Source organism: Idiotropiscis lumnitzeri, chromosome 15, assembly GCF_059441095.1.
Source record: "Idiotropiscis lumnitzeri isolate Australia: NSW breed Sydney's pygmy pipehorse chromosome 15, RoL_Ilum_1.0, whole genome shotgun sequence".
Classification (NCBI taxonomy): Eukaryota; Metazoa; Chordata; class Actinopteri; order Syngnathiformes; family Syngnathidae; genus Idiotropiscis; species Idiotropiscis lumnitzeri.
The window spans coordinates 16110235-16131618 of NC_142405.1; the positions used below are offsets into that span (position 1 = coordinate 16110235).

The 21384-nt window shown below is 44.1% G+C and overlaps 1 protein-coding gene across 2 annotated transcripts in view; it reads right to left on the reverse strand.

Moving 5' to 3' along the window:
• LOC148323089 (serine/threonine-protein phosphatase 4 catalytic subunit B) overlaps positions 1–21384 on the reverse strand; it is a 65948-nt gene that overhangs the window by 22947 nt on the left and 21617 nt on the right. For both annotated transcript variants that reach the window (XM_088316470.1, XM_088316469.1), the window contains 2 exons: positions 11244–11345; positions 1807–1980 (listed from right to left, as the gene is read on the reverse strand). In XM_088316470.1, coding sequence (XP_088172596.1) covers positions 1807–1980; positions 11244–11345 — 276 coding nt within the window. The remainder of the gene's footprint in view (positions 1–1806; positions 1981–11243; positions 11346–21384) is intronic.

The window sequence follows — 21384 nt, forward strand, 5'->3', positions numbered from 1 at the left end:
TTTTTGGGAGCATGTGCAGGGGAGTTATTAAGCAATTCCTTCTTTGCTTAATTCCTTCTTTTCTAGTTTTATGGCTGTCCCGACTAGTCAACGTAGCCGATGACATACATACTGTCGACGTCGCTTGAAAAAAAAAGCAACAAAAAAACAAAACGTGTGTCGATGACGTACATACGTTGGTACGCAGATGTGCATACCGTCAGTTGGAAACATGTGCGCACAGTAGATAAGAAAGGAGAACAGCATAAATGGCAGAGGCGCCAGATCCGGCCGTTCCAGGCGGGGAACAGGAGAGCGGAACCCCGAAGCAGCTAAAAAAGCAGACAAGACAGTCCGAAGTATGGACATATTTCAACACAAAGTCCAATGAGTTGGTTGTTTGAGGCCTTTGTAAATCAGCGAAGAACGAACGCCTGATGCGTAGTCACCCGGGTGTACTGCTGGAAGACGATAGAAAGCAAAAAGCTAGAGGTTTTTAAATCCATCTAACTAATATGACACGGTTTTACTGAAGTTGTTGCCATGTACGACGTATTAACCTGGATCGTTAAGTTTCATTTATTCAAGCAGCGGGTTGCAGTCCAAGTTACACAGTGTTTCAGCTTTGAGCGTTATATAGCTAACATTAGCGGAGCGCTTACACTCCGGTCAAATTGTTTTGGTGCTTGTAGATAACGTTACTGGTTCAGCTGCTTTATGTACCGTTGTACATGTATTACTTACATACCCATAAAGAATAACATGCACAACATGCAGGTCGTGTTATGATGTCCTGCTCCCGCTGCTTAAAAAAAAAACAGAAGCAATAACCTGCTTACCATAGTCCGTTGACTGTACAAATATGTGTGCCTTTTCAAAATCATTGCAATATTAAAATATGGACTCTGATTTATCTGTATTAATCAGGTTAAAGCAGGTAGAAGCAAACTTATGTTGCTGTTTCTACCCTCCAAAAAAATGAACACAAGAGCATCTGAATTCACAAGTATCTGCAAAATGAGGAGAGAAGTGAAATTGTGTTAAATCCTGTTGGAAAAACTTCTGTTTGTATTCACTTGCACTGGTCTTTAGTATTTTACCTCATTGTTTTTTGTTTATTTCAGAGTTATGTTTTTGTTATTTATTATTGTCTTTACTTGGGCTGCAGAACATGGGCTCACATATTGTTTCACTGTAATGCATCGACAGAATTACATTATTCATGTTCACACATCATGATGCGTGCCTAAAAGATATGTGACGGTTGATTCCAATTCAAAAGTTGTTTTTTTTTGCTTTAATAAAGAATTATAAAAAGTGTTCACAAGTGTTTCTTCTCGTTTTATTTTCGAGACCAATTGACTAAACGTACAATTATTCGAGAGACTAATTGGGAGTAAAATCATTTGGGACAGACCTAAATAGTTTAGCTCAAATATGCCTCTCTATTACGCAGTTGGCCCATATGGGTCAGCTTTAGTTTTCTTTTGAACCTTCATACTTACTTTGTTACTTATCTGTTGAGTTTTCATTTGCGACCAGCAGCAAATAAGTTGAACTAACCACATCCACGCTACCAAAGAATAACATCCATGATGCCTCATTTATTTAGAGACCTGACAGATATTACATTAGACTACTATCAACTTCCATGTGATCAACACAATCCCTAACAGCCGATACTAATACTACAACACTTAACACTTAAATTCAAATTCTTGAACCGTGAACCAAAATCAGGCGAGGTTTCACTGTATAAGAGAGGGCTATGATGAAGGAAAAAAAAAAACATAAAAAAAGTAGCTAATAACAAAACTGGCATCTCACCTTGCCATCAATGATTGCGGAGAGGGACAAGTAGTCAAAAATCTCAGTGCAGTATCTCCAGACTGTGACGGAGCCATATTTTCTGAGGCACTCATCATAAAAACCGTAGACCTGGGTAATTTGCCGGGACTCATGGTTTCCCCGAATCAAAGTTATCCTGTCTGGGTAACGCACCTGAAAATAAAAACAACACAACGGGGTTAAAATTGAAAAAAAAAAAAAAATAAAAATACATAAAGAGGCATTCTGCAATGTGATCCTACACAGATCAGTCACATGTAGATTGTTGGCAGTTGTTCCCATAATTCCTGAAGGCCACCCAGCCCCTGAATGGAAGCCTAGTGATTTGATCACGTGGCCTCTGTTTTCATGCAAATACTTTATTTTTAATTGAAAAAACAAAGCATTGGATTTGACTCACAGAAACAAAGTCACGCAGAACAGCATCTCAACAGCCTTTCAAAGGGATCAAATTGGAGTAATATGAGAAATATAAAATGCCAACAAAGTGCAAATGAAATGGGTCAAAATACTTCCGGTTCTGGCGCCGCGCGAGTGGCTGCCCATTTACAGCAGCGTGGCTCACTATTGAGCCTTTTTCGTGTGTTTTTTCCCTTTACCCCGTTTTATTTTATTTTTACCTCATCTCAGCAATGGACATACAACTTGCGGTGGTTTTACAGCTGTTGGGGGCTGTTTTTTGCGCGATCGTGTCCGGAGATGAAACTCGGAGCTACGGATCGATCGTGTACTCAAGAGATCAGCTGTTTGCACTCCGTGCTAACCCCGCGTCGGCTCCCGGAGCGAGACCCGATATCCCCCGCGAGCTGAGGAGAAAGAGACGGGGGATGTCGTGCGGGGGCTACACGCCAGGCAAGGAGGAGACGATACAACCCCGTCCTCCCGTCCGTTATTATAGGGAATGCTAGATCCCTCCCCAATAAAATGGACGAGCTAACAGCGCTAACTCGGCACGAGAGGATTGTCCGGGAGGCTAGCTTGCTGGTGTTCACGGAGTCGTGGCTAACAGAGCTAACGCCGGACGCCGTCGTGGAATTGGACGGCTTCCAAATACTACGCGCGGACAGGACACTGGAGAGCGGTAAGAGGAAAGGGGGAGGGCTGGCTGTGTTTGTTAATGATAGATGGTGTAACCCTGGGCACATAACTGTTAAGGATCAACTTTGCAGTCGGGACATTGAGCTGATAGCTGTTAGCATGCGTCCGTTCTATTTACCGCGAGAGTTCAGTCATGTGATCGCGGTGGCGGCGTACGTGCCACCCTCTGCAAACAGTGAGACAGCCTGTGACGTACTGACTGCAGCTGTGAGCAGGCTACAAACACAGCACCCAAATGCCCTGCTCCTTATCTCTGGTGACTTCAATCATGCTTCTCCTTCCTCCTCTCTGCCTTCATTCACACAGTGGGCAAATGAGTTGAACCTATTTTCCAATAGGTTTGATCAAATGCCTGACCTCGCTCAGGCTCCCCTGCTGCAGCCCCCACCAACCCCTCCTGCCACTGCGAACGAGACCCTCTCTCCCCCTCTCTCTCTCCACAGGCTCCAGTTCCCAGCCTCATCAGACAACCACCACTTCCTCCTGCTCAGCCTTGTTCCTCACAACATCTCAGGTGAAGAACCAGCTGAGGAAGATGAAGGCGAGGAAGGCAGCAGGCCCAGATGGGATTAGCTCCCAGCTCCTCAAATCCTGCGCAGACCAGCTGTGTGGAATCGTCCAGCACATGTTCAACCTGAGCCTGAAGCTGGGCAGAGTCCCCCAGCTGTGGAAAACATCCTGCCTGGTTCCGGTTCCAAAGACACCCCATCCGAAGGAGCTCAACAACTTCAGACCAGTGGCGCTGACGTCTCATCTGATGAAGACCCTGGAGAGACTGGTCCTCGTCCATCTGCGCCCCCTGGTCAGCTCCTCAATGGACCCACTCCAGTTCGCATACCAGCCTGGCATCAGTGTGGATGATGCCATCATCTACCTGCTCCAAACTTCACTCTCCCACCTGGAGAAGGCGGGGGGCACGGTGAGGATCATGTTCTTTGATTTCTCAAGTGCTTTCAACACCATCCAGCCCGCCTTTTTGGGAGACAAGCTGGAGCAGGGGGGAGTGGCCCACCACCTCATCACATGGATCTACGACTACCTCACAAACCGGCCACAGTACGTGAGGACACAGGACTGTGTGTCTGACGTGCTCCTCTGCAGCACGGGAGCGCCGCAGGGAACTGTTCTGGCTCCCTTCCTGTTCACCCTCTACACCTCGGACTGCAAATACAATTCCACAACCTGTCACCTGCAGAAGTTCTCTGATGACTCTGCGATTGTCGGCCTCATCACTGACGGTGACGATCTGGAGTACAGAGGGGTTACGCAGGGGTTCGTGGACTGGTGTCAGCAGAACCGCCTCCAAATCAACGCTGGGAAATCCAAAGAGCTGGTGGTGGATTTCCGCAAGCGTCGGCACTCTCCACCTGCACCAGTGAATATCCAGGGAACAGACGTTGAGAGGGTCTCAACTTACAAGAACCTGGGTGTTCATCTGAACAATAAACTGGACTGGAGCGACAACACAGACGCTCTCTATAGGAAGGGTCAGAGCAGACTCTTCCTACTCAGGAGGCTGAGGTCCTTTGGCGTTCGGGGAACACTCCTCAGGAACTTCTATGACTCGGTGGTTTCATCAGTCATCTTCTATGGAGTGGTCTCCTGGGCAGGAGGCATCTCGGGCCGGGACAAAAAGAAACTGGACAAACTAGTGAGGAGGGCCAGCTCTGTCCTGGGCTGCTCCCTGGACTCTGTGGACTCAGTGGGGGGCAGGAGGATGACGGCAAAACTGTCATCAATGCTGGACAACCCAGCCCACCCACTCAATGACATTCTGAGAACACTCCACAGCTCCTTCAGTGATAGACTGTTACACCCTCGCTGTACCAAAGAGAGATTTTGCCGCTCCTTCCTGCCGACTGCTGTCAGACTTTTTAACAAGAACATTGGGTCAGGCCTACAAACGGGAGGGCATTAGTGCAATTGTGCAGTCCTAGGATGCAATATATACTACTACTGTACTTTCAGCCAATGGTGTACTTAAATATTGACCAATGATGTATTTTGTTTACCATTACAGTATTCTTATAACAGTACTTCTATCACTGCAGCATTTCTACCATTGCAGGACGTTCACTATTACAGTACTTTTATCATTGCAGTATTTTTCTATCGTTGCAGTACTTTTACTGTTACAGTACTTTTACCATTACAGTATATTTTATCATTGCAGTACATTTTACCATTACAGTACTTTTATCATTGCAGTATTTTCTATCATGCAGTACTTTTCTATCATTTCAGTACTCTTACCATTACAGTACTTTTATCATTGCAATATTTTTATGATTGCAGTATTTTCAATCATTCAGTAGTTTTTATCATTACAGCGTTTCCCCCTCTGTATAATGGACAGGCATTAGGAGTGTTTCCTTACACTTAGATACGTTTATACTGTGTATATTTGCATGCTTTTTAAGAATGTCTGCTGCTAATGTTATGTTCTACATTAACGGCTACATTACGCCGCCGACTCTGTGTGATCTATATCTTTGCTGCTGTAACACCTCAAATTTCCCCATTGTGGGACTAATAAAGGACATCTTTATCTCTTTTAAATAATGGGCTGTCACACCGAGGTCGTTATGGTTACTGAGAGAAATCCAGTAATCACCGGAGAGCGCGACTGCTTCCGCCTTCTCCGCTTCCTGCAAGTCTTGAATGCGGGTTGCAATGGTGTATCTCGAGGACAATTTTAAGTGCACGCAATGCGAAGTATTTCAGCCAGACCTTCGTCCTCCACGATGCTAACACGCAGGGGCCACCCACTTAGCTATAGCTTCGGAGAGTCTGTTTTTAGTTGATCCATCCATCGGTTTCTGTCGCAAATTATCCATGGATGCCTGGGTTTGACAAGCGGTTGGAGAATTGGCATCAGCGGTGTGCTTGGCCATCAAATGGTGTTTTAAACTGGACGTGCCGCGATGGTAGTTAAGTGCACAATGGCAATACACACAAATGAGTGTGCTCTTATCAATGACACCATTAGGTAACTTTAAAAAAAAAAAAAAAAAAAACAGTTGTTCAGAATTGATTTTGCGTCATTTATACCACTCGCCATGATGCTTAAGCCACCCATTCAACGAGAGACTCCAGTTCCTTTTACAGATGTTTATTCTTCAGCACAACGTAGAAGTAAAAGTTCAAACATACAACATAAAACAATATATCACATTTACGACAAATTGCTTTGCTTCGAATCAAAGCTAATCACAATAAACAATGCAAAAATAATACTGACCACTTTGGCCTGCTCTCAATCAACGGCAGTCTTCTCCCGGAGAAAATATTGACAGTAAAAAACTGTGATGCTTCAAAACTTCTTCTATTTGACTTATATATTCACTCGGCTTTGGCAAACAAAGAGGAATGACCAGGAAAAAATAACAGATCAACTTGACAAAATGCCGCAACGGCAAGTGCTTTGCGATCTATATAATGCTTAGGGGAATTCTGAAACATGCAACTTACATTTCAAAATACAAGGCATGATATTTCAAAATAAATATGGCAGAATTTACAATGCTTTTAGTTCTATAAACAGGCGAAAACTCCGCACAGCAAGCCCAGGCGTGTCCTAAATTTCGCCAAGACTCATCTTGGCCTAATAAACAATGTAGTCCGATGACGTAGCGCTGACGCTTGCGAGACCGGAAAAAAACATCAAGCACGCAAAATTTAGGAAACGCCTGAATGGGCTTAACGTGCGGAGTTTTCGCCGTTTTATAGAACTAAAAGCATCATGGTGAATCGTAAAAATGACGCAAATTCAATTCTGAACTGCAAGTTTTTTGTCATTTTGTCATTGATAGAGCAAGGTCATTTGTGTGTATTGCCATCGTGAAGTGAATTGCCGCCGTAGCACGTCCAGTTTAAAATACCATTTGATGGCCAAGCACATCACTGATGCCAATTCTCCAGCCCCTTGTCAAACCCAGGCATCCATGGATAATTTGAGACAGAAACCAGTGGATGGATCAACTAAAAAGAGACTCACCGAAATCATAGCTAAGTGGGTGGTCACTGCGCGTTAGCATCGTGGAGGACGAAGGTCTGGCTGAAATGCTTCGCATTGCGTCCAATGACTGCACTTACGAATTGCCCTCGAGATACACCATTGCAAGCCGCATTTATGACTTGCAGGAAGCGGAGAAGGGGGAAGCAGTCGCACTAACCGGTGATTACTAGACTTCTCGCAGTCACCACAACGACCTCGGTGTGACAGCCCATTATTTTGACCCATTTTATTTGCACTTTGTTGACATTTTATATTTCTTATATTACTCCAATTTGATCCCTTAGAAAGGCTGTTGAGATGCTGTTTTGTGTGACTTTGTTTGTGTGAGTCAAATCCAATGCTTTGTTTTTCAATTAAAAAAAAAGTATTTGCATAAAAACAAAAACAAAAATCAATTCTCATGTTAAAGTTATTGCAATTCAATAAAATATTGAATTATATAAATATACAAATAAAATGGGAGGGATTTTTTTACAATGAATAAAGGGATTTCTTTTACAATTAATAAAATGTGTGATCAACTACGAATTAATTATGAAAAATGCAATTAATTGTGATTAAATATTTTAATTGCTTGACAGCACTAATATATATATATATATATATATACATATATATATATATATATATATATACACACACACAGTGAACCCTCGCTACTTCGCGGTTCAGTGCTTCGCGGGTCTAAAAAATATTCGGGGGCATTGTAGTTTCGCCGAGCGGCACGACGGGGCGCTGGAGCGGTTAGACGGCCGGCGTGCGCCGAAGAAGAGCGTGGGCGAAGAGGAGAGTGGACGAAGAAGAGCACGTTCCCCCGGGTACGATTTGGGGCGACGTTTCGCGCGGTTCGGACCGTACCAGAGCTCCGGAGGAGGCCGGCCGGCGTGTGGCAGTTAAGCCGAAGAGAAGCACCTCCCGCCCAGGTACGGGCGGTGTCAAGCGGCCCCTAAGTTTAACCGAATGGAAGCTCCGGAGGAGGAGGGCATGCTCGCGTCACAGTTAAGCCGAATAGGAGCACCTTCCCCGGGCACGGGCGGTGCCAAGCGGCCCCTAAGTTTAACCGAATGGAAGCTCCGGAGGAGGAGGGCATGCCCGCGTCACAGTTAAGCCGAAGAGGAGCACCTTCCCCGGGCACGGGCGGTGCCAAGCGGCCCCTAAGTTTAACCGAATGGAAGCTCCGGAGGAGGAGGGCATGCTCGCGTCACAGTTAAGCCGAAGAGGAGCACCTTCCCCGGGCACGGGCGGTGCCAAGCGGCCCCTAAGTTTAACCGAATGGAAGCTCCGGAGGAGGAGGGCATGCTCGCGTCACAGTTAAGCCGAAGAGGAGCACCTTCCCCGGGCACGGGTGGTGCCAAGCGGCCCCTAAGTTTAACCGAATGGAAGCTCCGGGGGAAGAGGGCGGGCGTGTGTCACAGTTAAGCCGAATAGGAGCACCTCTTCCGCCCGGGCACGAGCGGAGCGCGAGGCTGTCAGTTATGAATGAATAAATGAATAAATAAATAAATGAAGAATGCCACCTTTCATTTCACTGTCATGATCCGTGCCTGTCATGCCGCGTGTGTTTTTGTTTTTTCAGCTGTGTGGGCGTTCCTCCAGCGATCGTCTCGCGCCATGCCGTCAGCTACTGCGAGACGCGCCCACCAGCCCCGCACCGGATTCCCATTCACTCACGTCGGATTGTTATCCTACTTGCTCATGCTCCCGTACTTCGATCGTTATCTTGTTCAAGTGTTTCTTGTTGTCGCGTTTTTCTTTCATTTCGTTATCAGCTTTTTCTGTCGATGATTGGTCTCCTCTTATCCTTCCGTGGTAAGCAATCTTCGTTAGTCATTCCTTGCCTTTTGCAAGCGTTTTTCGTTCTATAGTTATTCCCTTTTCCTGGTGCAAGTGTTCCACCAGCGCTTTACGTTCTTTCCGCCGCTAGATTATATATATTATAGCCGATAGACCCTCATAGTCCTAGATTGTAATTGGATACTGACTATATTGTGATTATAATAAATATCTTTGTCTCACCACCTTTTTTCCCGTGTCTGCGTTTGGAGAGTCCTGCTCAATCCTCCAGCTCTGCTGGAGGATCATAATATTCACAGGGCACACCGGACGCGTACCAGCAGGTAAAAGTCGAAGTAATTAAATAAATACAAAAAGAAGTAATTGAATAAATACAAAAATAATGGCTGGGGAATAAAAAAAATAATAGTTTTAATAATAATTTTTTTTTGTTATAACATGAATTTCACTCTCTCTCTCTCTACCTGTATCTATATATATATATATATATATATATATATATATATTTTTTTTTTTTTTTTTTTTCTTTTAAGCATTTTTTAAGGTGCACCGCTACTTCGCGGATTTTCAGTTTTCGCGGGTGGTCTCGGTCCCCATTAACCGCGATAACCGAGGGTTCACTGTATATATATATATTTTTTTTTTTCAACACCATTCACCATTGTTCTGCAAATGTGGCAACCAACTACTACTGTGGAAAGGGAACTGATGTTGCATGGATGAATGGAATATCAATAGACACCTTGTGGCTGAAGCCAGAGGGCAGCCATCTTACGTTGCCTCTATTAGTGACATCTGTTATTCTTTTTACTAGACAACACTGTTCTCAGTGTGCTTTAAGATCGGATCCCTGTGTGCAGTCATGAAAACCTCTCAAAGAACAATTCACTGTTTATATCAACCATTAAGAGTATGTTATCTCAGTAGCATGATTTGTTCCTGATAGATTTCGCAGCAAATTTACCTTATGAATGGGAAATTTCAAATTACATTCTTATCCTTGCCAGAGGAACCATTGTATTCAAGTTAGGCGGGCATAACGAGTAGCAATTTAAGATGACCGCCAGTGGCTTCACTTCAGACCCACTTTTCGCCCAAACACACCAAGAGGAAGCAACCATCGCGGCAGGAATCATGTTTTAACTTTAGTTTTGCACAAGAACATTAACAAGAGCATTGGATAATGACAAACTTTAACAAACACTAAAATTTTATTTGCCGATGTATCATGATGTTGAGCGAGCTGTGCATGTTGGCTGGCGGCAGCTCTGAATAAAGCCACTTGTGCTCTCACTGGTTAATCTCTCAACCAAGGATTAATCCAACTGTTACATCAATGCGGTGATTTTCAAATAGTGGGGCGATGCTGAGGGGGGCGCGTGGGACCCTGGGGAACATAGTTTTTTTTGCATGGTTTTGGGACCGAAAAAGGCGCTCTCAGACAACGCAAGTTTGAGCTCGTCAAACTGTTTGTGCCCCTAGTTCACGCAGTACTGGTTTTAAAAAAAAAGTGTCGCCCTGTCACGCAGTAGTGATTAAAAAAAAAGCGGCGCCCTGTCACTCATTGACCCGGAAGTGATTTCTTTCGCCGCTCCTTAAAGGCCCCGCGCCAAGCTATCTTGCGCCGCAGCAGAACGGACTTTATTTGAACTATATATAAGTCCACGCACAGCAGAAGCAAAAAGCTACGCAAATAAATGACTACGCAAACAAGTAGCGTTCTAAACGAGGAGCCGAGCAAGGAGGCGCTAAGCGCGAAAATGAATTGCTTCGAAGGACGCTCAATTTTTAAAAGAAATCTGACTCGAACCGCGTTTGGGTGGAGAGCCAGCAGCTATGAACAGAAATGTTGTATTGCAACCATTACATATCAAAACACAAAATAAGACGACGAATACGTGAGCAATTTAGCAGACGGAAATGGCTGACGTCATCACAACGAAGAGGTTCGACGTCAAACGTATTGTAAACATAAAAAAATGTAGAGTAAACATATTAAAACTGTTGCTTTGTTATTAATATAGAATTTTTTTTAAAACCGCCTGGCTCTTTTTGTCTTTTCTATATTATGTACGTATTAATAACTGTTTGGTTTGTTCATTTTAATAAAGTTAAAAAACAAAAAACAAAACGAATAGTAAATATTTATCATCTGATCAAGATTTGCATCACAGAGTACTGAGTTTCGAGATCCTCACAGTAGTCGTTCTCAAAATTATATATTTTTTTATCAATTTAGCTTTGTTAAGGGTTATTTTATTGACAATCTTACATTAATTTACAAAGAACATGTACATTAGTACGAAATGTAAAAAAAAAAAAATTGTGGTGGAGGGCGCGAATTGTTTTCTTCTTGGTAGGGGGGGCGTGACAGGAAATAATTGAGAACCACAGCATCAATGTAACATTTTTTAATTGTTTTAGTCTCAATATCATCCATGCATTGTTCCCATGACATTTTTTTGTTTTTCATGACCGTGCAAATGCTGATGGGAGGCATTTGTACCTTGAGAGCAAGGAGGAGGAGGAATGTTTCCACACTGTAGAAGCCTCTGTCGACAAAGTCACCCATGAAGAGGTAATTTGTCTCCGGGACATCCCCACCAACCTGTTGCAAACAATCCAATGAATGACATATCAGCGACGTAAAACAATTCAGTATCATAAGTTATTAGCTTGTATATTGGTGGCAGAGTTTGGTACATATCACCAACAGTAGATTTATTTCCAGTGAGGGCAGAGGCTGACTTTTTTCATTTTCAGTTCATAATGGCAACTGGCAGTCTGTGACACACCCACATTTGGAGTGACCACGCAATTGAATTTTTTTTTTTATAATATTAAAATGCTTTGTTCTCCACATCAGTTCTGAATTTTAATAACACTGTTCACCCCTGGACGGGAGACGCCACAATGTAATGCTCCTGGAGGAACACTTTAGAATACTATGGTGAAACGTTATGTAATGTTTACCTTCACCTTATCTCAAAGTCTAATTGCCCCAGTCAATGTTTTACTGCATTACGGTCAAGTAGTCAAGGTTTTATGTGTACAATGTGCAACACAAATTTAACTCGGTTGTATGTGCACAATGTGCAACACAAATTTAACTCAACAGTTAAGACCAGGGGTCTCAAACTCGCGGCCCGCGGGCCGCAATAGTTTGCGGTTAGATAAATAAGTGAGTGCAATGGAAAATAATACTGAAGGGTATTTAAAAACACATCACGATACTGTTCTGCAAGGTAAGGGTGGTCTCGTGTGTGTGTGAGAGTTCAGAATAGAGATGGCTCTCGGAAAGAAACTGTTTCTCAGTCTATTGGTCCTCGATTTGATGCATCTGTAGCGCCTGCCAGAGGGCATCATTATTGTTGTATTGCACTGGAGAGGGGAGCTTTCTAATCTCGTTGCACTCTTGAGTACAATGACAATAAAGGGATTTCTAATTCTAAAAAAAAAAAAAAATTCCCATTATTTTGCTCGTGACTTAACAGCTTCAGAGACTAAGGGTTGAGCAATATGGCCTGAAATTCATATCATGGTATTACAGTGAAACCCCGCTACTTCGCGGTTCACCTTTCGCGGGTTCAGTGCTTCGCGGGTCTAAAAAATATTCAAAAATTAAAAACTTTTTTACCCGGGCACGATCGGGGCTCTCCATTCGCTCCGCTCCGCGGGGGGATTGTAGTTTCGCCGAGCGGCACGGCGGGGTGCTGGAGCGGTTAGACGGCCGGCGTGCGCCGAAGAAGCGCGTGGGCGAAGAGGAGAGTGGACGAAGAAGAGCACGATCGGGGGCAACGTTTCGCTCCGTTCGGGACCTTATGAGAGCTCCGACCGGCGTGCGTGGCAGTTAAGCCCAAGAGGAGCACCTTCCGCCCGGGCACGAGCGGGGCGACATTTCGCTCCGTTCGGGACCGTACGAGAGCTCCGGCCGGCGTGCGTGGCAGTTAAGCCAAAGAGGAGCACCTTCCGCCCGGGCACGAGCGGGGTGACATTTCGCTCCGTTCGGGACCGTACGAGAGCTCCGGGCGGCGTGCGTGGCAGTTAAGCCGAAGAGGAGCACCTTCCGCCCGGGCACGAGCGGGGCGACATTTCGCTCCGTTCGGGACCGTACGAGAGCTCCGGAGGAGGCCGGCCGGCGTGCGTGGCAGTTAAGCCGAACAGGAGCACCTTCCGCCCGTGCACGAGCGGGGTGACATTTCGCTCCTTTTGGGACCGTACGAGAGCTCCGGAGAAGGCCGGCCGGCGTGCGTGGCAATTACGCCGAAGAGGAGCACCTTCCGCCCGGGGCACGAGCGGGGCGAAATGAAACCGAGTTCAACCGAACGGAGACACGCTTCGGGGGAGCATGTCCAGCGTGCGTGACAATTAAGCCGAAGAGGAGCACCTCTTCCGCCCGGGCACGAGCGGAGTGCGAGGCTGTCAGTTATGAATGAATAAATTAATAAATAAATAAATGAAGAATGCCACCTTTCATTTCACAGGGCACACCGGACGGCGTACCAACAGGTAAAAGTCGAAGTAATTAAATAAATACAAAAAGAAGTAATTGAATAAATAGAAAAAATAATGGCTGGGGAAGTTTTAATAACAATTTGTTTTTTTTTTGTTATAACATGAATTTCACTCTCTCTCTCTCTCTCTCTCTCTCTCTCTACCCGTATTCTATATGGTGTACTGTATACAGGGGGGTATACTGTATACCTGTATAGGTTTTTTTAAGCATTTTTGAAGGGGCGCCGCTACTTCGCGGATTTTAAGTTTTCGCGGGTGGTCTCGGTCCCCATTAACCGCGATAACCGGGGTTTCACTGTATTTGAATTTTGAAACGTCAGTAATAAGTGTAAAAACACAGGGAAGTAACTTGCTCCACTTCCTGAAAATCCAATGGTGGAAGGCACATTCAGTTCCCGATTTTGATTTGATATGAGCTTTTATTTATTTATATATTTATTATATTAAATCGCTCCCACACTCATCTGATTGCGAACGTGTGAAGCTGCAGCGATCCACAAATGAAATTCACATTGATGTACAGAGCAAGCGTATAAATGTTTAGTGCATTTTGAATAGAACCAAAAACTATACACAATGCCGGGTTCCACTATTATGAAACTTCATATAAAAACTAAAAGAAATACTTGTAAACATTTTTCAAGTTTGTTGAACACTAAAAGTTTAGTTATAGAAGGGACTAAAATCATACGAATAAAATTAAGGAAATGCACTGTGCTAAAGAAAACTAAAATCATAACTTGAATTGATTTTTTCATTTTATTTTTATTTAACCTGAATACAAAACGCTTTGTTTTGCATATCTAGTATACATAATATCATCTGCACATTCAAAATGTGGTCTGTGCCAAAAAATAAGAGAAAGAGAGAGAGGGAGAAATCTCAAGCGTGATGCACATCATAAAACTCGGAAAAGACGATGCTCAGCAAAACACAACTGGTAACCCATTTTTTCCCAATATATTTTAGCACTGTAAATTAGTATATTCTAACGACCTAGGTATGTTATGTTTTATTGTCGGGTGTTGCCATCATTGGCTTGTGGATAAAGTGGCATGTTGTACTTTGGGTCGTGAAATTTCCAATTCCATAAACGTAACACGGGTTGTGTGTTTGCAAGTTAGCACTTGTGCTCTTGCCGTTTCGAGGTCAATTAGGGCTGCACGATATTGGAAAAAACTGCCATTGCAATTTTTGGGGAGGCTGCGATCTACATTGCGATATTGAAACTAGAAGTTCTGGTGTTCGGTCCCAGTGACCCTTCGGCTCTCAACTCTGTTTACCTCGGCCCCCTGACATCTTATTTAAAGCCAAAACAAAACAGCCTTAAACTTAAGTTTTAAACTGGACAGTGATTTTAAATTAGATGGGCAAATCCGTGTTGTTGTTTGATCCAGCTTCTTTCACCTTATACAGCTCGCTAAAGTGAAGCCCTATCTTCCCAGCAGCACTTACAGTAAACAGTAATAATACATACCTTTGTTACATCTAGGCTAGATTACTGTAATGCGCTTCACTTTGGAGTGAGCCAGTTCTCCTTCAAGACCCTCCAATTGGCCCAAAATGCCTGCAGCTCGACTATTAGCTGGAGCTTGGAAGACAGATCCTATAACCCCAATCTTGGCCTCTCTTCACTGGCTCCCAGTGCACTTCAGAATTCGCTGTAAGATACTTCTGTTCATCTTCAAAGCTTCAAATGGCCTCACCCCAGCGTACCTCTCTGAGCTCCTTCACCCCTACGCACCTGCCCACTGCCTTAAGTCTGTGAACCACATGCTGCTGGAGTTGCAGCAACTTCTTGTCCAGGTTGCATTTCCTGAGGACCCTCAGTAAATCCAGACGCTGGTGGACCTTCTTTATCACTGCTGTCGTGTGGTGTGTCCAGGACAGGTTATCTAAGATCTGTACTCCCAGGAACTTGAATGTGTGGACCCTCTCCACACACACGCCTTTGATGTAGAGGGGGGGTGGCACAGTCTTGTTCCTCCTGAAGTCGTTGTTTTTGCAGTGTTGAGCTTTAGTCTGTTGTCCTCACACCAAGCAGTTAGTCTCTGGACCTCCTCCCAGTTAGCTGTCTCGTCACCTTTTGAGATCATACCGACCACTGTCGTATCGTCAGCAAATTTGACGATGGTGGTGTTTCCGTGGGCTGGGCTGCAGTCATAGGTGTAGAAAGCGTATAGGGGAGGGCTCAGCACGCATCCTTAAGGGGAACCGGTGCTCAGCGTTCGGGTGGAGGATCTGTGTAGGCCGAGCATCACTGTCTGGGGTCTGTTGGTCAGAAAGTCCTTCGTCCAGATGCGTGTGAGGGCAGGGAGGCCGAGAATGTACAGTTTGGTGATGAAGATGTCTGGGATGATCATATTGAATGCCGAGCTGCCATCCACATAGAGCATCCTGGCATACCTCTGCTGTTCCTGGTGGCCCAGCACAACATGCAGAGCAGTGTCGATAGCGTGTGGGAGGAAGGCAATCTCTGATGTGCCAGAGAACCAGTCTCTCAAAGCACTTCATGAAGACTGGTGTGGGAGCATCAGGACGGTAGTCATTCAGTTGGACTGTGGGTGACTTTTTGGGGACAGGAATAATGGTGGAAGGAGGGGATGACTGCTTGCGCCAGGGAGCGGTTGAAGATCCTGCAAAAAATGTGATTGTTGGTGGGCACATGCTCCGAGTGAGGGGGGAGTTGAGGCATTGTGTGCAGAGGTGTGACGGTTGGTGTGAGTCAAAGCGAGCAAAGAAGCAGTTTAACTTCTCCGCCGGCAACACACTCGGGTCTACAGATGTTATGCTACTTCCTCTGTTGTTGGTGACGCTCTGTAGATCCTACCACACCTCCCATGGTCTGTTCCTGGCAAGGTGGGACTCCAGCCTCCTCTTGTAGTCCGTTTTGGGTAGCTTAATGCCTTTTTTCAGGACAGCACGAGCCACACTGTACAGAGCTCTGTCACCTGACCTGAAGGCAGTGTCAAGGACTTGAGGAGTGAGCGAACCTGGCTGGACATCCAGGGTTTCGTGTTTGGGAAGGTCCGTATCGTCTTGTTCAGGGACACAGTTTCCGTGCAGAACTTGACAGTACACACTGTGTGTAAACATCAAGGTCCTGATGATCAAAGAGGTCCCAGTCTGTGTCATGAAAGCAGTCCTGTAATTCACTCATGGCGGTCTCATGCCAGGCTTTCATAGTCTTTGTGGTGGACCTGAATCTGCGTCTGAGAGGGGTGCACGCAGGCCTTATTAAAGTCTGCCGTGACTATATAAACGCCATCGGGGTGGGTCAGCTGTTGTTTGATAATGACACGAGTAGCGAGAGCACCGTGCTAGTGTTTGCATCGGGAGGGAGGTAAACAGCAGTGACGATCACTTCTGTTAGCTCCCTCGGGAGAAAATAAGGCCGGCATTTAAATGGACATGTACTCGATGTCGGGGGATGAATGCTTCTCAACGATCATGCTGTTATTTATCATATATGTATATATATATTTATAAGTTCTCACGCACGTAAACACAGAGACCCCCACCCCTGCTCTTAGCGGTGTCTCTCGTTCGATCCGCGCAATGTAGCGAGCGCCCAGCTAGCTGGATGGTAGCGTCGGGTACGTTGGCCTTGCAGCCAGGATTCCGTTGATGATCACACAACTGTCTCGTACATAGCAGTTTCCCTGGATTTGTAATTCCAGATCGTTGATTTTATGGACTACGGATCTGGCGTTTGTGAGGTAGAGACTTGGCAGTGCTAACTTGTGTCGCTTTAGTAGGACACCGGACCTGCGGCCCCGCTTCTGCTTCCACTCTCTTCGTCGTCTGCGTCGCCTCCCGGTCCCGATGACAATCCACGGTGAGCCGGGCGGCCTCGCTCGTTCGTCAGGAATTATGCGATCATAGCAAAATTCCTCTGAGACGGTTATTTTGTCTCGATAACCAAAGTCCACAATGTCCTGGCGGGTGTATCGATACTGAGCCACAGTTGGTGTTAATAAAACCGAGCAAACATAAATAAAAAATAATAAAGAGCACCGGAAGAGAGAGCCATTAGCCGCTGCGTCCATGCGCGCCGCCATCTTGAAAAAAAAAAAAAGTGCAGTCGTTGGACGCAATGCGAAGTATTTCAGCTTGATCTTCGTCCTCCACGATGCTAACACGCAGTGGCCACCCACTTAGCTATGGCTTCGGCGAGTCTCTTTGTAGTTGATCTATCGTTTTTTGTCGCAAATTATCCATGGATGCCTGAGTTTGACAAGGGGCTGGAGAATTGGCATCAGCGGTGTGCTTGGCCATTAAATGGTATTTTAAACTGGACGTGCTGCGATGGTAGTTCAGTGCACGATGGTTGTAAGATAAGCTGAAGATCACATTAATCTCAAGTAACTTTATGTAATCAGTTTGTGTATTTCTAATCATGTTTTTATACACTACTTGTATCATTAATGATTCCACACACACACACACACATTTTTGCTTTAGCACACATACACACACACACACTTACATTTTTGCTTTAGTTTCTATTTCCTTGGTTTCATTGTGAGTTATGGCTGGCTTCCTGTCTCCTGGAGATCCGTTTAGTCTAAAACAGACCTTCATTGTCAGTTAAGCTCCTGTCTCCTGGTGATTAGTTGTTAGTTATGGCCCCCATTGTCAGTTAAGTTTTGAGTCAATCTCTAATAAAAGCAGAGGCGGCAGGGAGGGGGGGTGAGAGAGAGGGTGCGCGGAGCTGAAATGAGCAAGACCCCGGTCTGCTCTTGGCCTTTCTCCCGGCCGGCCAGTAAAAATGAACAACCATGCTTGCTTACTACTAGCGATTAGCCACCTTTTAATTTCAGTAAGCAGTAAACTAAGCTCTCCCAAACGGCGTCAGGGCATTTAAACCTGACATTTATCTGGTGCCGGAACCTGGGGAATCACATCTGGACGCCGCAACGATGCAGGACCTTTGGACGCCACAGATGTCAGCGCTTCCCCGTTGAGGAAGCGGGTCTCCGAACTCCTGATTCGGCCGGCCGCCCGGAGACGATTCCCTATCGCACCAGGCAGATCCAGGGGAAACCATTATTTCGTACCACCATTTTAAAATTTTAAAATGTTACAACAATTGGTAGGGGAGTGAAAGAGTGATTGAGACCAGGCGCGCGCGCGGGGCCGGGCCCCCACCGTTTGCCAGTACTGTTAAATAGACTGGATCGTGCTAGTCCAAGGAGTTATATAAATGGAATTAGGCCATAACTCATTGAGAAACTGGGTTCATCGGGAAACTAGGTTTCCCCTGCGGATAGCACGGTAGTGTAAATTAAGGGTTCTGCGGTCCGTCTAAAACTGAATCGCGTTATTCAAGGAGTTACAAATGGAATTTGGACGCAACTCGTTTAGAAACAGGGTTTTTCGTTACGGATAACGCGGTCGTGTAAAAGAACGTCCTGCGGTACATCTAAACCGGATCGTGTTATTTAGGGAGTTATAAAAGAAATCAGGTCGTAACTCGGTCAAACCGATAACACGGTAGTGTAAATTAAACGTTTCTCGGTACGTCGAAAACCTCGAGGAAGTCTACTCACAATTTCACATTAAATTTAGGAAATAATAAAAAATAAATTGCGTTATTTTCTGTGGTTTTTATTCTTTTTATTTGCATTGAAATTTCTTTGGGAAACAAACTGCATTTTTTTTGACTGAGGAGTGATCTCAAGTTAGTGTGTGCTGCGCAGATGCGATTGTGGGATCGGTGTGTGTGTGTGTGTGTGTGTGAGAGAGAGAGAGTGGTGGTTGAGTGTGAGTGTGGAAGATTGTGGGTGTGTGAGTAAAAGTAACGGACTTCAGACAACAATGGAAAATGGGTCGAAACGTGGCCAAAGAGTTGAAAGCAAACCCAGACGTGAAGTTTATGAACGGGTATGACCCGGATTGTTGCCAATTTCTGGAGAGGTGGGTTTAGAAATATGACTTTAAGCCACGCCTGAAGGATCAGGTTTTGAAGCAGTGAGAAGACAATTGGCGGAAAAAAGGAAGCTGAAGATAAGAAAAGGAAAAACACATCAGTGGACGTGCAACGTACATTTTGTGTGTGAATGTTTGCGAAAACCGTATGCAAAGTGAGTGAATGGTGTGATTGGGGATTACAAATACCATTTGGTATTTTATTCCATGTAATAAAGTAGGGTTATAAACAGCAGACTGGTGTGGATGCAGAGGCAAGAATTCTCCACCTGAAAAGGTTGACGTGAGAATTACCACAACAGGAAATTTGAGTTGCTGTCCTACTAATAAGAAACCAGTTTTTAGAACACCCTAGGTGTTGACAAACTGGACCAAATTTTCTAGGGCGGAGATATTGGGTAGTAAAATAGAACCCAGAAATATGCTGCAGTGTAAGGATTGGACGCATGTGGAAAAAAAAACAGGATCTTAATAAAATAAAAAAAAGATTTGGGTAAAATGGAAAATTAAATAAATTTAATATAAATTCGGAGGTTGGTTGAAAACTCACAAAAGTACGATACAGTATCGCCAGAATTAATAATCATAGACAAGACAAAGAAAAATTCTAAAAAGATAGAGAAATCTAAGGCACGGACACACCGGTGCGTTGCTTTGCACTTGTGGCAGAGGGTGCACCGGCCCTACAGGGCTGCGCATATATAAATTTAGTTGAGATATTAGTTGAATTGAAGGATTTATTATTGGCCAAAGATAAAGATAGATTGTGATGTTGTTATTACTAACATGTTCTTCTTGTTTGTAGCTGTTCAGTGTTGAGAACTGTGTGTGTCGTTTTGTGGGCCCGTGTATACGTTCGTGTGTCTGTCTGTGTGTCTAAATGTCAGGAAGAGTGATAAAAGTGGTTGGAATTGTGCTAAAAGGATTGATGAAGTAGAGATAAAATTGAATCAATGATTAGTAACCAACAAAAGGCTACTTATGAGTGATGAGATATTGAGTAAAATAATTCCAAAATTTACACAAGAAATAAATAAAGGGGAAGATTTGAGGAAATGCATTTATTCCAATTTGAAAATAAAATACAATAACTTTTACGATGGGACAGGCTCAAAGAAATGAGATAGAAAAATTGCCTGATGTGCGTTTTATGAAAAGATTTAGCCCAGACGCCTAGGCTGATTTAGAAAGATGAGTGAAGATAAGGAAAGACATAGAAACAAGAGCAAGAAAAAAAAGGAGGAAATGCACCAGCCGAGGAACAAAGAGTTAGCAGCTCTGTGAAGATGTCCCAAGTACGGGGAGGAAGTCAGAGAAAGAGTTTGGCGATTGAAGAAGGTGTGACATGAACAAATGAATGAGGATGAGAATTAGATTCTGCTTTAAGGGTGAATAGAAGAAATAAATATTTTATATTTCATATTTCAGTTGATGATGTTTGTATTAAGGTAGACCAGAAATGGTATGAAATGCAGAGATAGAAATGACAGGAAAAAAGATGATAATTTGGTTAGAAGGGCTTTCATTAAAGCAGAGAAGAAATTTGAGACTACAAATAACATTGATGTGTTCTTGTTCACTTTGAGGTAGAACTGGTTGAAGTGAAATGAGTCACAAAGTTAGAAAAATTGGAAATAAAATAAAATTAACATGTTCACTTTTATGATGAGACATTTGTGATTAGGTGAAGGAAAAAAAGAAAATTACAGGCTTTTCAAACAAAACAATTTAAATTGGTCGACTTGTCAAATGGAGGGGAAAATCCTAAACTATGCACAAAAGTATGAACGTGTTGAGCAGAAGAAAAAAAAAAGAGGAAGCAGAAAGTCTTGTTATAAACATTAATTTTTCAGGATGAGTTGTGATAGCAACGGAGGATCACGTGACGTAAAAAAACAAACATAATAAGTAAGTGTAGAAGCAGTTCTACATCAACGTGCGTTCTACTACTGTGATACACTGACGCAATTGGACCTTAATATCAGAGTCAATAAACAAGGGCGAATTCAAACAAACGTCAAAACTTTAAAAGGGCGCATTGTCAGTGATGAGCAAAAAGAAAAACATTGCCAGAGCCTTAAAACCAATAACAGAGAAGTAAATGATGTTTTCATAGAAGGGTGTAATTATTGTAGGGCATGGATTGCAAATTACTCAGAAATCACACGACCATTGCTGGACATCATTTATGACAAACCAAT